This window comes from Eschrichtius robustus, chromosome X (assembly GCF_028021215.1).
Source record: "Eschrichtius robustus isolate mEscRob2 chromosome X, mEscRob2.pri, whole genome shotgun sequence".
Taxonomy (NCBI): Eukaryota; Metazoa; Chordata; class Mammalia; order Artiodactyla; family Eschrichtiidae; genus Eschrichtius; species Eschrichtius robustus.
The window spans coordinates 121,753,105-121,769,004 of NC_090845.1; the positions used below are offsets into that span (position 1 = coordinate 121,753,105).

Consider the following 15,900-nt stretch of genomic DNA (forward strand, 5'->3'; position numbering starts at 1 on the left):
CAGACAAAATGTTAACTGAAAGACACAGAGGAGTACATATTGGGAGCTTCTCCCTATATAAACTTCATGAACAGGCAAAACTAATTCCCTGTTAGAAGTCAGGGTAATGGTAACTTTGGGAAGGAGGAAATAGTGACCAGAAGGGGGAATTAGGAGAGCTTCTGGGGCATTGATAACATCCTATGTACTGATCTGTTTACTGTTTAAACAAGCGCAGTCACCTTGTGAAAACTTATTCCAAAATTCTGGGTACTTTTCGGAATATGTTATACTCTAATAGACAGCTTTTTTCATTGCACTCTATGACTTTGTGAAAGTAGTATATCTATAAACAGCTTTTTTCATTGCACTCTATGACTCTGTGAAAGTAGTATATCTACAATTTCAGTTTTATGCCAAATCACATATATTGCTGCCACCATTTTTATGCCTTATTAAGAATTTTATCTTTTTTCCCTACTCTTAGCTCAAGGTTCACACACTTCTCTCCATGAATGCCCCCAGCTTATATCTGACCTGTACAGGAGTCAGTAGTTTCATGTACTTTTTAGAAATGCATGTTAAATGATGCTATTGCTGGGACTTCCCTGGTGGTCCATTGGTTAAGACTTCCCCTTCCAATGCAGGGGGTGTGGGTTCGATCCCTGGTCAGGGAGCTAAGATGCCACATGTCTCGTGGCCAAAAAACCAAAACATAAAACAGAAGCAATACTGTAACAAATTCAATAAAGACTTTAAAAATGGTCCACATCAAAAAAATCTTAAAAAAGAAATAAATGATGCTATTGCTGTTGATCCTGCTTTCTTTCAGATGCGACATGCAGCATTAAGAATGGCAGATGCAAGCAGTTTTGTAAAAAGGGCGCTGATAACAAGGTGGTTTGTTCCTGTACTGCCGGATACCGACTTGCAGAAGACCAAAAGTCCTGCAAACCAGCAGGTCAAAATCTAAATAAGTTTTTCTTTTAAGCTCGGCAGATGCATTCTCCAAATCCATATTTGAACTTTTTGCATTATAACTAACCTACATAATTTTATGCCCTACTTGTTTCTACTTCCTTTTGAAATCATAGAAAAGACTAGTAGCATGGACAAATTAATTTTTCAAAATGCATCATCATTTTAAATAGAAATTCTGCAATTGTCTTCAGTCTGAATTCTTTGCTGTGTCCGATTTTTTTCTCTGACCTTTATATCATGAAGCAATCGATCTGTGTGATTTCTGTATGCATATTTGTAATTCGCCAAGTCAAATTAATGTAGTAATCCCATAACATAAAAGAGACGTACGTGATTGACTGATGATAGGCTTCTAGTACAAGGACAGTGAATTTTAAGCATGATCTGTCCGGGTGTGGCTGGCTTACTCCAAGAAAGTTATTTCCTATCCTTGGGTCCCAGCTGAGTTTACACGCTTGGCATCAGAATAGTTCTGACAACCATCTGTTTTAAGTTGTGTCAGGCTGATCAGCACAGTCAATCTATACAGCAGTGGACAAAGCAATGTTTCCCACTCATGTCAACCATGCCACCATGTTGACAGCTGACTGGTGTGTTCAGAGCATCTCCACTCCAAACTCATACTGCTCTTCTCTGAAAAAGAAGGCAGTAGAAACTTGGATTTTGAAAAAAGCAGGTTCTGCGGGATCAATTACATTTGATAAATGAGGGGTCTTTTTGAAGCAAACTAGATATAATTTCTTTTGCATTTCCAAAGCCTGATATCTTATTAAATTGGTACATTAAATCACGCACCATTCCTCTGTAACTGGGTTCGATACCTATCTCAGCAATGCACCCGGCAGAGGAAATTAAAGGCAGCATCAGAAGCCAAGAGTATACATGCTGCACTAAAATGAAGAGTCTCTAATGCTTCAGAGACCTGCCTGCCTCCTGTCCTTCTACCTGGTTCTTGACATGCACTGCTTCAAATTAGCCTACCTAGGGAGAAGTGTGTGCGTATATCTGTTTTAACCTTCGAAACCTAACTTCCAGTGTAGACAGACAGCATAGTAGCTAAACCCTTATAAGCCCTTCTCTGTTATAAGCGAGGAAAAAAAAATGGAGAACCACCTCCAACTATTAAGTGTTATATTTGAATATAGCCTTAGCTTTAGCAGAATAAATAGGCCAAACCTAAAATAAGCTTTTCTGCCTTTCAATAGTAATGGTCCCTTTTCTCTAGCTATTGTTGATGATTTATATTTATACATAAGTATTTTGAACTAATTTCTTGTTTTCCCAACCACATGCTGTCTTCATGATACCCTGCCGCAGCTGGTTGCTATAGAAATGTCTGTTATAAGGAATGTGGATAGAAGGAAAGTGAGAAATGAAATGTGAGGTGACTTTGCTGGACTACAAATTTCCATTCTGGTTGTCCCCAGTGTTTCAGTAGATGATTTCTTTTCTTTAGGAAATAAACCAACCCAAGGTAAAAGGTGGCCAGTGCCCAGGTAGATGTGGCTGTAATAATCATATCAATAACTTATTTGGTTAATACTCAACAGCCAGGTAGGTAATTAAATCACAATGATCTCTCCCCAATGGATACCTAAAGTCCACCTTGGAATCTAGAAGGCATTCTGGTCTACAAAAGAAACCCTGGGAATTCCCTGGTGGTCCAGCAGTTAGGACTCTGCACTCTTACTGCTGAGGGCCCGGGTTCGCTCCCTGGTCGGGGAACTAAAATCCCATAAGCCGCGTGGTGCGGCCAAAAAAAAGAAAGAAAGAAAGAAATCCTGTTAACAATAAGCAGCAGACATCCCATTTACCTAATTCTAAAATCAAAGTTACATAGCACCAGATTTCCATTCAGGGACAGTACTTGAGAGTAAGACTTTTTAGCAAAGAAACTAAACAGAAAGTCATTAGACTTTATAAAAGTCTTACAAAATTCAATTCTGGAACACCTCTTCTATTTCCATAAAGATGATGGATTCCTGAGCCAAATGTCCTTTTCATGAAGGGTTTGAAAACTTTCCATGAAAATAATTCAATTAACCTTTTAGTTTTAGACTATATTCACTGATTTGATTTTTTAAAAAATATCGACGGGCCTACTTCTCAGAAGTGACAAGGATGGGCCTCATTTTCCATTTTTGTAATACAAGTTCTGCTTGCCAATGAGAAATACCAGAACAGTAATTTTTTTTTTCCATTTGTCTAGTGCCATTTCCCTGTGGAAGAGTTTCTGTCTCAAACACTCGTATGAAGTTCACCCGTGCTGAGACTATTTTTTCCAATATGGACTATGAAAATTCTACTGAAGCTGAAATAATTTTGGATAACATCACTCAAAGCAACCAATCATCCAATGACGTCACTCGCATTGTTGGTGGAGAAGACGCCATAAGAGGTCAATTCCCTTGGCAGGTACTCTATATTTATGGTGTGTCAAAACCGGAGCCCAGTGGGCAAGGGCCAGGCCAGGTGGGAGGCTGAGGCTAGGACATCAGACAGACTTATTGGGATGAGGGAAGTATTTAGGCAAGTGTTTCAACACTAAGCCGGATGAGAAAGCTCTGACAGGTGAGGAGCCGGTGAGAGAGAAGTCCAGGGACAGCTACCATACAAGGTCAAGGAGAGGTTGGCATCAAGGAAATAGCACAGCAGGATTTCAGACAAGCAACAGGGAGGTCTGGAAGCGAGGTCACCGGTGCTGGGGTTCTGCGTATTACTTCAGCTTCAGCCCCTGGGAGAACCGGTGAGAGTCAAAAAGTCTCTAGGTCCAGAGAAACTGAATTATTTCGAAGGCATCTGCATTTTTAAAAGGACTCAGGAAGGATTAAGGCAAGAACTGGGATACTGGAACCAGGGGATATGAGACAGGGGCTTGGTCAAAGGCTGTAGTTCTCAAAGTGTGGTAGCATCAGATTCACCTGGGAACTTGTGAGGAATGTAAATTTTCATGCCTCAGACCTACTGAATCAGCATCTCTGAGGGTGAGGCCAGCAATCTGTGCACTAACAAGCCCTTCAGGTGATTCTGACGCACTCTACAATTTGAAACGCACTGGTCCAAAGGAAACAAACTTGTTGTAGAAGCTAGGCTCCAAAACACCAAACAGTAGACTCGTGGTACCTAGTCCCACATTTCTCCAGGTGTTATCTGCAGACAACCCACATGAAAATCACCTGTGCACATTTCTGAGTTAACAGCCAAGGGCTAGATTTGATACCCATCATTTCAAATCTTTTCACGTCCTCCTCGCTGCACACTTAGTGTACCTGTTGTCTCCTTCCTATGGAGCCCAGCTAAGATCATTAGGAATGTTCAAGATCACTCATCCACACGTGTGCACATACACGTTCACTCGCCATTTCATCCATATGAAGTAAGATTACTGACTGTAGAGGTACCAAGCGCTAGGTTTTAGTTTTTTCCAAAAGTGAAGAGCTTTGCTACTTTCTAGGATACTTGAGAAAGACCCTGCCATACTTTCACACTGATTCCTTCCTCACCAGAGAACTGTCTCTCCACACCCACGTCCACCCAGTTTCTCACAAAAGGTTACTGGGTTTCAAAAATAGGAGACAAACTGAGTGTGCAAAAGTCACTTTTAGACAAAATAAGAAATAAAACCAACCAGAATCTCTCCCCATTTGTGGATGAGCCAGCTCGACCATATCACCCTTAATCTGCAAGGTGGAAATACTTGATCTGATTGCAGACAAGAATGCAACACACCTGCTGCAGCCCAGGCATCAAGAGAAAGCTAGCAACAGCTGGGGTTTCAATGGCCAAACTAGATCTGTGGCTCTGACATAGGAAATACTGTTTAGCAATGTCACCTAGAAAAAAGTGATTCAAAATGCTGATGCGTCAATAAAAGGGGATGGGAAATAACGCGACCACGTGGGTGAAGCAATCCCACAAAGCAGCACATACGGAGTTCACTTTCCTCTGGAGTAACACAGTTTGAACGAACTGGAAATGTCTAGTCTGTTAAAGAAAAGGTTTAGGTGAGCTGTTTGCGAGAGCTAAAGCGCCACAAGAGAAAGGGGACGACGACTTTTTCTTTGTAGACTTACAGGTGAAAGTTCCAGGCAGGCAGGTCGATCCTGGCCCCGGTTAAGAAAGCCCTTTCCAACCACTTGGGTCGGCCACGTGGGCTGGGCAGCTCCGGGAGGAGATTTGGTTGAACAGATGTTCGTGGAATTGTTGACTCAAGCTGCTCTGTCACTGGGACAGCAGCGGCGGGACAACCCCATCCCGGAGAGCATCGAGGGCTCGGGCCCCCCTGGTGGGAGACGAGACAGGACAGGCTAGGGACCGCAGCCACCCCGTCCAGCTCTGAGACCCTAAGGAGCGAGCTTCACTTTCCGCGCAGCTTGTCCGCGGCCGCGTGCATTTCTTACCTTATTCTAGGGCTTTCGTCTCCGCTTCCCGGCTAGAGGAAAAGCCGCTACCGCTGCCGCTGCCGCTGCCGCTGCCGCTGCCGCTGCCGCCGCCGCCGCAGCCACAACCGCGCCGCGTCAGCCACAGACGCTTCCCAGAAGCCCCTGCGCTTCCGGCCGCCTTGACCCCCGACCCCCAAGGCCAAAGGTGAAGGCAGGCTTGCCTGACCTCTGACCTCTGACCCCACATCATAGTGACAGAACACCCAAGAAAGGAGCGGAGGGAGGTGTGAGGCCAGTTTCCTTCATATTCCCTCCAGATGCCCAGCGCTGGGCTCAGAGCCTCTGGAGAACTCTGGGGACGGGAAGCAGGGACTCTGCAGGGCCACTTAGGAGCGGAGAGAGGAAGCTAGAGGGTTAACTCTTATATAGGAACAGAAAGGCTATTTCCTAGAGTCGGTATATCCTTAGCGGAGTGGGAAACTAAAACAGAACTCGAATTTCATACAGCTACAAAGGGAAACAATGAAAAATGTGAACATTAGAGTTGGGAAATCGAAACACCTGTACCATGAGACCACCTTCATCAACAGCTTAATAGTGAGAGATTTGAGGAAGTAGCACTGTGTTTCGGCTTTCTAAAGCTTTAATTGGGTTTTGGTCCCATGCACTTGACCCTGCCAGCCCACAATTCTGAGGATGCGCAAGCCTGCCCCCAAGAGCTCTGTCCTCCTCTTCTGCTTTGAGTTAGGATCCGACCGGCCCTGTGTGTGAAGTACCAGAGATTTCTCTTTTGTTTTATCATGGGCCTCAGGTTCTGTATTAGCCAAAATTATTGAACATTTAATAATTCGAAGATCATTCTATGAGATTGATAAAAACGGAATACAATGGAAACCAAGTAGTTAAGCTTTTCTTACTCTTTTATATTAGGCTGTATCATATGCAATTGCCTGTATCTAACCATTTTAACCAACAAAATATGTCTTGAGAGGCAGTCTGTCTATTCCTTATTCTATTCTTGGCCTAAACAATCTTTAAAATGTCTTAGCATTTTCCCCAGTCTTGGCTTTCCTCAGCTTTGGCCTGAAGCTATCCTTAAAGGTACCTGAGCACTTGACCTATACAGCTACCTACACAGACCCAATCCTTTCCATTTGATTAGGATACACCCCCATGGCAGACAACATGCAGTTACCATCTGTACAAACCAGAACTTCCTCTTTTTTGGCGGGGGGGCGGTTGGGAGGAAGATGTTACAGGAAGGTCCTAAGACTATAGATATATCTTCACTTGGAAAGGTAATCCTCTATTTTTCCTGGCTCAGATGATACAGCTCCAATTAGCAGAAATGAAAACATAACATATGTAATCTCATCTGGCCTCACAAAACTATTTTGAACAGAACATTTAGACAATTATTCTCTAGGATGGTTTGATGAAGTCTCTTTCAATGACGAGTCTAGTTAACCATTAAAAGCCAAAAGTGAGCATCCCCTCTGTGCCCAGAAAAATGAAATAGGGCCAAGGGCTGGGCGAATCACACCTGTGGGCATAATAAGCTGTGCATAATGTAGAAATGGTTTTGCTCTTCATATGAAAGAAAACAAGTGTGCAAAGAAAAAACGTTATTGTAAAGCTGGAGGTGGCTAGGAAGGGAGAGTGAGGGTTTACTGAAATCACAGGGAAAGGCCAAGTTTGAGTTAAAAGATTAGGATGGGAACAGGGCAGCAGCTATTACTCTAGGCTGGCATTGTCAGTGAAGAACATCAAAACAGGTATGTGAATGTGTGTTTTGCAGATGTGTGTGGGTGTGTGGGTGTCTGAAAGAGAAAACAGGCTCCTGTTAGGATGTGACAAACATGAAAATGTTTGACAGATCAGAACTCCGACATCCTTGCTCAGAACATATGCTTTCCCATTTTTCCCAACATTCTCCAAAGTGATGTCATACAAGAACTTGTCCTTGGCCAAGCAGACAGCTCATACCCAAACAGCTAATATTTAGATAGCTGTGATCCTGAGGTAGCCAAGCAAACATTCCAAAACCAAGTCGCTTGTAATATCTTTAAATGCAAATGTATTTTATGGCTTTTTCTTGGCAAAGATGTTTACTAAAATTTCTAATACCAGTCAGGAATGGGCAAAAAAACACTCTTCGGGCTTAGAAGAACACAACTGTATTTCTCAGCAATCCACCAGAACAGCGTAGAAGCTCCGGGCAGCAAGTCTTTGGCAGGAGTCAGACTAGCTACATCAGATTAGTCTCTGTGCCCAGGGGCTGTGACTATCATTCACTCTGGCCTAACTAGCCCATTAAGCTCAGAGATGTCCAATTCACCTCTCATATCGAGGAGAAGCACCATTATATCATTGCATGTGAATGCTTAACTCCAGTTACTTGAGCAAATGTATTCAGTTGTAATCATTAGGCCCAGTAAAGAACAGTGTTACGCAAATTTGCTTGGTGATGAAACTCACCTGAGGTCTGGGCCAGCTTCATGAGCTGGTGACCAGTGCACTTGCACAGGGCTCTGTCTTCAAAAGGTTCCCGCATTTGTAGTTCAGTGCTTTGCATTTGTGTTTTGTAACTCAAGTTCAATGAGACAATGGAGCATGGGTGCGCTGGGGACCTGGAACCTCAAGTCACCACACTCTTACCTCTCAGCACCACCCAGGGATGGATTCTTGACCTCCCTCTCCCCTGTCCTCTGGTGCCTTGGCTAGCTCTGTCTCCCCTTTCCACAGCTGCCCAATGACCACTGCCACCCCCAACCCCTGGCTCACTGGCAGATGCCCCCTCCTCACCCTCAACAGCTATCATTGTCATCCTCCTCCGGCACAGGCAGGGAGGGTTGAGGCTGGGTGCACAGACTCTATGCCATCTGGGGACGGGGCGTGGCCACATGGCATCTCAGGACCAGAAATGCGTCATAGCACATTTGGAGGGTGAATGGCAGGGGCAAACCTCTTGTCCACCTTCATTCCAGGACCTGAACATATCCTGGCAGGGAAGTTGAAATCCCTTGGGAGTCACTGTTTGCTGTTGATTGCTACAGTGGACCAGTGGGAAAGATTGACTTACCCTTCCCCCTGCTGGGGTACAGGGCATCAGCACAGGGCTGGCGGAAGAGGGGACCTGGCAGCTGAGGGCTGCGTTTGTGCTTGCGTGCTCGATTTCAGGCTGTAGCCCCTGGGCACCTGTGAGGATCTGCACTCGCCCAGCGAATATCCCCCATACCCGAGGAAGCACAACTTTAAATAGTAAATTCAAAGCACCGTGATAGGTTGTGAGAGACCACAGAAGAAAAGAAAAAGGTTTGTATTTTAGTATCTTCTGTGACACTTTTCCCTGGCTTTTGAACAAGGGGCCCTGCATTTTCATTTTGCAGCAAGCCCTACAAATTATGTGGCCAGCCCTGCCTGGAGTGAGCACTTTTAAAACAGAAAGGTCACCAAGCCTTGGGAATTCTGAAACCGAATTTCTCAAATTTAATTATGCATAAGGATATTCTGGAGATCTTCATTGTCTCCCATCCCAGCCACCAAATATTCTGATTAAGTCTGGGTGGGCTCCCACAGCTGCATTTTACAAGCATCCCAGATGATTCTACAGCAATCGGCCCACCAAGCACACTTGGAGAAATACTGGGTGCTTAGAAGCCTAGATTCTGAAGCCAGGCTGACTAGGGTTTGCATCCCAGCCTCACCACTAACTAACCTTAACTAACTAACTGCATATCTAAACCTCAGTTTGCTCATCTATACACGGATATGTTACTGTCACTCCACAAAGTACATAAAACACTTCGCACAGTGATTATCCATAGTAAGCAATCAATACAGGGTCAAAAAAAAATTAAGATTGTTAAGTCTAGGCGATGGGTGCACTGGTGTTTATTATATTGTGTGAGTTTCCCTATATTTTTACTTTTCAACATAAGAAGCAACAGCTAGAATGAGAGGGAAACCTGAGTATGGAAAAGAGGGTCAGAGGCTTGCAGTGAGTCAGGCCCATAGGTCTTCAGGTAGGAGGCTAGTGCTTTGGTGTCTTAAGATTTAGCAAGTGTTCCATGAATTGAATTCAGGACAAAAAGAATCTTCACTAGAATATGCCCCCAAGGACCTTCTCAGACTCACACTTGAAAGGAGTGACCACACCCCTTCCCTAGTTTATTGTGAATGGGTTTATGCCTGGGGCTATGTGTGCTTTAGTAAAAGGTCAGCAGTTCACAAGGGCTAGTCAGGGCCCACAAAGGGTTTACCAAATGTTAGTGTGCCCTCTAGTGTTCACACTTCTCAGATGGAGCAAGGCCCTTGCATACACAAGAAGTGAAATTCTCCAACTTGATCTAGACATAGAGGTGGTAAAAATATTCATGAACCACTCTGGCTATACAATGAATGTACAGATGAAAGAATGGATTGGCCTCTTATCTAATAATGTCCAGGCTGAAAGCAGCGCCCAAACACCTTTGTCTGCTTTGTCCCCAAATCAAACATAGCTTAATAGACCTTTTAGGACAGAGGCAGCTTACGGATCCAGTTGGGGGAGGAGAATATAGTTGGGGGAGACCGGAAGGAGTGGGCGAGTTCCGCTGTTTTCACTGCCTGGATGGCCATAGCACAGCCCTTAGGGAGGCCATAGGTCTCATTTCACATCATTCTGGTTTAGAAAGGGCTTGAAAAGACCTCCTGGAAAAATCAATAGTTTTTCTCTTTCAAATGATCTGTAGCAAGGAGATTTCCTCGTGCAGGGACAGAAGACTCAGTAATAACTATTGATCCCCAGGAGTCAAATAAGTGCGTTTCTGAATGTACCTGCCATATCCCCGTGAAGCAATTCGTGCTATCAGAGAACCTGACTCACCTGGAAAAGGAATCCAAGGGCCCTGAATCATCAAAAGAAGCCATTGCCTCAGAGTTGCCTCATCTAGTGCTCCCCCTGGCTATCACTGCTCATTCTCTTCAAGAGTTTCAGAAATGGCTTTTTTGATTGTGCTCCAGAAACACTAATTCATCTTCAAAGCTGACACTTTCCAGAAACACTCCACTTCCGCCAGCACCTAGAAGCCAACATTTTGCCCACTCCTCTAAACAGCACACGTTTTTTTTTGTTCTGGATCAATTATATTATGTAGTAACATTCATAATTTTGTTTCCACAGGTCCTTTTGAGTGATGGAATTGATGGGTTCTGTGGAGGTTCCATCGTTAATGAAAAATGGGTTGTAACTGCAGCCCACTGTATCAAACCTGGTGTTAAAATTACTGTTGTCGCAGGTAAATAAAGAATGATAGACGTCTGCAACATCCGTAGATCTTCTACATGACTGCTAGATCATACTTTACTAAGGTCTAATAAGCTCATTGCTAAATAAGTTGAACTAGTGGTAGAGGGGCCATCTTTTCAAAATCCAATGTGTTCCATCCTCCAAGCCCCCCATCGTTCTTTTGGCGGACCTTTCATGTCAGTGCGGTACAATTATCTACTGATGTGTCCATTTCCCCACCAGACTGAGCCTTCCCAAAAGCCGTGTCATATCACTGATTCTTGTATCCTTGCACCTGGCACAAGCTGCAACCTGCCCTCAGTTAACATTGAATGAATGACCAAATGAATGTATTATCTGTGCTCAAAAAAGGGGTCAAAATCTTTGAAATTGGGAACATCTAGGATAATTCATAACAAGTCGATTCATTATCACCTGTGAACCATGTAAGACTTGTAACAGCATGGGTGAACAGATCCATCTATCCGATGGTCCTGAATGGCTTTTTGGTCTGAAAAGTATGCATCGGGCCTCATTACATTTTACCAAAATCGTAACAATATAAGATCTTTGACACTTGACTGCCAGGTAATTCAATGATGCTAGGTGGACACTTGGAAAACGTGTTTCTTTGTGGGAAAGACTGTGACTGAAAAAGAAATTTCTTTTCAATAGGTGAGCATAACACCGAGGAGATAGAACCTACAGAGCAAAAGCGAAATGTGATCCGTGCTATTCCTTACCACAGCTACAACGCATCTGTTAATAAGTACAGCCATGACATTGCCCTTCTGGAACTGGATGAACCCTTAATGCTAAATAGCTACGTAACCCCTATTTGCATTGCTGACAGGGAATACACGAACATCTTCCTCAAATTTGGATATGGTTATGTGAGTGGCTGGGGGAGAGTCTTCAACAGAGGGAGATCGGCTTCAATTCTTCAGTACCTGAAAGTTCCACTTGTTGACCGAGCTACATGCCTTCGATCCACAAAGTTCACCATCTATAATCACATGTTCTGTGCCGGCTTCCATGAGGGAGGTAAAGATTCATGCCAAGGAGACAGTGGGGGACCCCATGTTACCGAAGTGGAAGGTACCAGTTTCTTAACTGGAATTATTAGCTGGGGCGAAGAGTGTGCAGTGAAAGGAAAATATGGAATATATACCAAGGTATCCCGGTATGTCAACTGGATTAAGGAAAAAACAAAGTTCACTTAAAGAAAAATGTATTTCCAAGGCTGATATATTTGGGATTGAACATGGACAAGGTCCTTTACTAACTAATCACTTTCCCATCTCTTTAGATTTGAATATATACATTCTAGGAATACTGCTTTTTCTCTTTACCGGAAGAAGTCTAGCTAGAATTCATATTTTACTAGAAAAAGTAGATTAGAAAATGTAATCACTAGAGAAATATACTGTGGTGGGAAATTGTGCCCATTCCTCCAGGTCCAGCCCTTGACAGAACTGTGAAGTTAAGTTCTTCATCCTGCGCATCAGGCATTATGTTTCTCCACTGGGGCGACTCCCTGCTTCTCCATCCTTAGCAGCATTCCATGTGCCAGATATTTCTCACCTCTCCCATCAAAACGTTAAAATTTATTAGATCCGTATCCAGGATATTTGGTCTAGTCCATCACAAGGCCAGCACCACACTCATGCAGGAAGAACACAGGAGCAGCTGACAAGTTAAAACTCATGGGAAACACTACTTTTTTTTCGGTACCCTTATTCCTGCATCCTTTGTCCTTGCCAACTCCTAATCCCCAAATCAGTTTTGCTCTTTCTCTCTCCCTCTCTCCCCTTTTCCTTACATAGGCATTAAAGGAGGGAAGGGGAGCATGATACTGTTTTACTGCTGTGCACAATTATATATACCTATCAAACCCAGATTTGCTCTCAGTTTGGTCTTGGACTTGCTTATCATCACATAGGGATGAAGTAAGGTGCCTGAACTTGGAGGAAAAGTTCCTCTCAGACAGTCACATTATTAAAATACATACATAATGGAAGGAATGACCCATCAGAATAGTTTCCTAAGAGCTTTAATTGTGTTGTTATGGAGGTTTGACTAGACATGCTTCCATGAAGGCAAACTGGCATGTCATTGTAACCAAGAAAGCTGACATCAACCCAGTTGTTTTGTCCCCTGTCAGAACAGTCAGTTTGCAACTAGAGCTAATAGAGTCTTCAAGAAAGAATTTGTTGGTGTGTCTCCAGTGTTGTCTAGGGCTAAGGAAGAAGTTGCCCAGACCAGAGAAGATAGGCATCATGCCTCCTCAACTGGTGTATCACCACAGTGAAGAGGGATGCACTCATTCCAATGAGCCAACCAACTCCCTTTTTCTGGTTCATGCTCCCCAAGCCACTTTTTGATTATAATCAGGCCTTCTATATTGTATTTTCTAGAGGGTTACTGACCAACCAACACATCAATCACATCAGTACTTCGATCTGTTAGACTATTTCCCTTTGTGAATTAAACTGGTGTTTCTGATTCATACTTTGGCTTTTCACGAATTTGGGTGATGTGAATCATTTACCCTGCATGTGATTACATGTGGAACTACTGACAACATCATGTTTTGGACCACTTTGACCCCACCAAGCTGCTGCTGCTCCTGCCCTCATCTCACCCTCCGCCAGGCCTCACACTTGCTGATTTCTTTCAAGTTACTCTAGTTAATCCCTTTTTCCTTTAGTCTTTCAAACATAAGTATCAATAAATGTAGTTTTCAATTTCTCAAAAAGTGTTTCTTGTTGAATCATTCCCAGAGAGGGCTCTCAAACCCTACATTCGGCAGGACACTCAGAAGAATGTGTCCAAGTGCCATATGACACAGCAGAGATCTGATGGTCTGCTGTCACCCAGCTTTCATGGGAGGCAGCGTGTGTGTATCCTGGTGAGGACAGTGGTCTGGATCCACATGGGAAGATTGAGTCTAAACAGCTGTGAATATGGCCTTGGATAAGTCACTCCACATTTTGTGCTTTGATTTCTCCATTGTGCAATGAGGGAGTTTGGCAGGATGCTCTCCAAAGGCCCTTGTTGACCCTGTGATAGTCGGTGGGTTCATGTTCTTCCATTCCTTTATTCAACAAATATTCAAGGAGTGATTACTGTATGCCAAACACCAAGAGTGTTCATTACAATTTAAGTTCACATTTATAGATTTTGTGAGTTAACTAAAATAATGAATGTGAACTGCCTTGTCAGTGCCTACTACACTACTACACAGTAGTTGCTCAGTAAATGTTAGCTGACTCTGAACCCATGTTTATCCCACAATAGGACTTAGTCTTGTATTGAGCATCAGGAGAAGAGGACATACTTAAGTAAAAATAATGCCTGGGATTGAGGTTTCATGAACAAACAAAAGAAATCAGTTCGGCTATTGTTGGCTAAAGGAGAGAGAGGAGACACTGTAATGGTCCACCTTAGGGTAAGGAGGGTACTGATTCATGCAAGGAAACACATTACTTCAAATTTGAATGAGGAAAGGTCTGTAGGCCCAGCGCTCTGCAACTGATAAAAGGGAGCCACTCTGGCCTTGTTGCCATGGAGACCATCCCTTACAAAGGCAGCAATGGGGGCATGGCCTTATACCTCCTGTGATTGGTCTTCCCTGTGGCAGAGGGAGGAGCTCCTGGGCCCATCAGCCTCAAATCCACAGCCTTTTCCCCCATAAGCTCAAAAATGACTGGATTCATTAGGACCCACGTGTGGCATGTTGCCACCACTAAACATATGGGGCCTTTAAGCCCACCTCAGAGCCAGCGGCTTTGGATCCAGGCCCTCGCTAGATTCTACCTAGAGCATTTGCAGTCGCCATATAAGAATCATTAATGCTTTCAAAAATCCCTGTAGCTACTTAACCTAAATTGGCTGAAATATGCTGCTGCAACAATATTGGGAGTGACAGATTAAAACAGAACTCTTGCTGAGTGAAGAAAAGTGTGTTAATGTAGTGCGGTCATTTCAACTTGCTGTTTAGGTATGACTGTTTTGGGTTCTTTTGAATATTAGTTGCTAAATGCTGACAGGAACAAAGTGTCCAGTTTTCTCTGCCAAGGGAGAAAGAAAGGTTTTCTCCCCAACTTTCCTGTACCATGACAGACCAGTTCGCAAAATTGCTTAATTATAATTTCTAAACCACTTCTGAAGGCTTACAGTCCAATCTAAGAATGTCAGAGCTGCAAAGGCCCTTAGACACCATCCAAACTCCTCTACCCATTTAACAGATGAGGAAATTGAGGCCAAGATAATGCCAAGCCCAAAGTAACACAATGTCAAGAGCCAGGACTAGAACTCAGGTGTCCCACTCCACACTGTGAAAGTACAGTGCCTTCAATTAGAGCCCTGTCTATATTTTTAGGGCCGCTGGGGCATTCTGCATTGGTGGCGATCCTTTCAGCAAACCTGGGAGTGAAAACTGCCTGAAATTCTCACTAGTGATGCTCTAATTGACAAACAGGTGACCAAATCAAGAAGACCAACAGGTGGCGGGGAAGGCAGAGTGGCAGTCGAATAGCAAACTGGAACCGCAGTCCTGGACTCAGAGCAGCACATGTGGAATGAACCTGCGGTGCTGGTGTCTGGCTTTTAGCCCAGCTGTGAGCACCGGGCCTTCCAGATGTGACATTTGACTTCTAGAGCAAGTTCATCAGTGTCATCTGGCACACAGTCATCCCGGCAACATTTCAACTCGATTCATTGCAACTGCGCAGGGTAAAACATAGGCAGCACGCCGAGACGGCAGCCTACCCCAGAAGCTGTTGTTTGAGAGTTGAAGGAACGCTTCAAAGGCCCACCGAATCTGGGATGCGAACAATGCCGCCCAGCCCTGGGTGACGGGAAAACAGACTTCAGCAGTTGACAGGCCTGTCTGAGCAAAGCACTCAGGAATCAGGGCTCTTTTTGAACCTGAGGCTGATGCCATTTAGAAACCTCAGGGTTTAAAAAAAAAAAATGCTAGGATCAGTGGATTAATACAAAATTAAAACTTGGGGGAAAAAATCTCATGGTTAAAGCCACAAAAATCATGTTCTGGAAACTATGGAGTCACAGCAGGCAAAAGACTATGGGACCCCTGCCCTTTCCAACCAATCCAGGGACACAGATCACTCATTTTCTCCAAGAGTACTTTCAAGGCAGACCTCTTCCACCGTGTCCGTGGGGTTATAGCTTGCCTTGAGATTTCCAGAGTTAATCTCAACCTCTTATATGGATAAATGTATCCGAAGGGAAGAACAGCAAGCAGACACTTTCTTATAGATAAAA

General features: G+C 43.9%; 1 protein-coding gene across 2 annotated transcripts in view; it reads left to right on the forward strand.

The window, feature by feature from the left end:
- F9 (coagulation factor IX) overlaps positions 1–13,361 on the forward strand; it is a 28,842-nt gene extending 15,481 nt beyond the window's left edge. For both annotated transcript variants that reach the window (XM_068533944.1, XM_068533945.1), the window contains 4 exons: positions 812–940; positions 3,170–3,375; positions 10,507–10,621; positions 11,287–13,361. In XM_068533944.1, the coding sequence (XP_068390045.1) occupies positions 812–940; positions 3,170–3,375; positions 10,507–10,621; positions 11,287–11,834 (998 nt within the window). In that variant the 3' untranslated portion in view covers positions 11,835–13,361. The remainder of the gene's footprint in view (positions 1–811; positions 941–3,169; positions 3,376–10,506; positions 10,622–11,286) is intronic.
- The last annotated feature ends 2,539 nt before the right edge of the window (positions 13,362–15,900 follow it).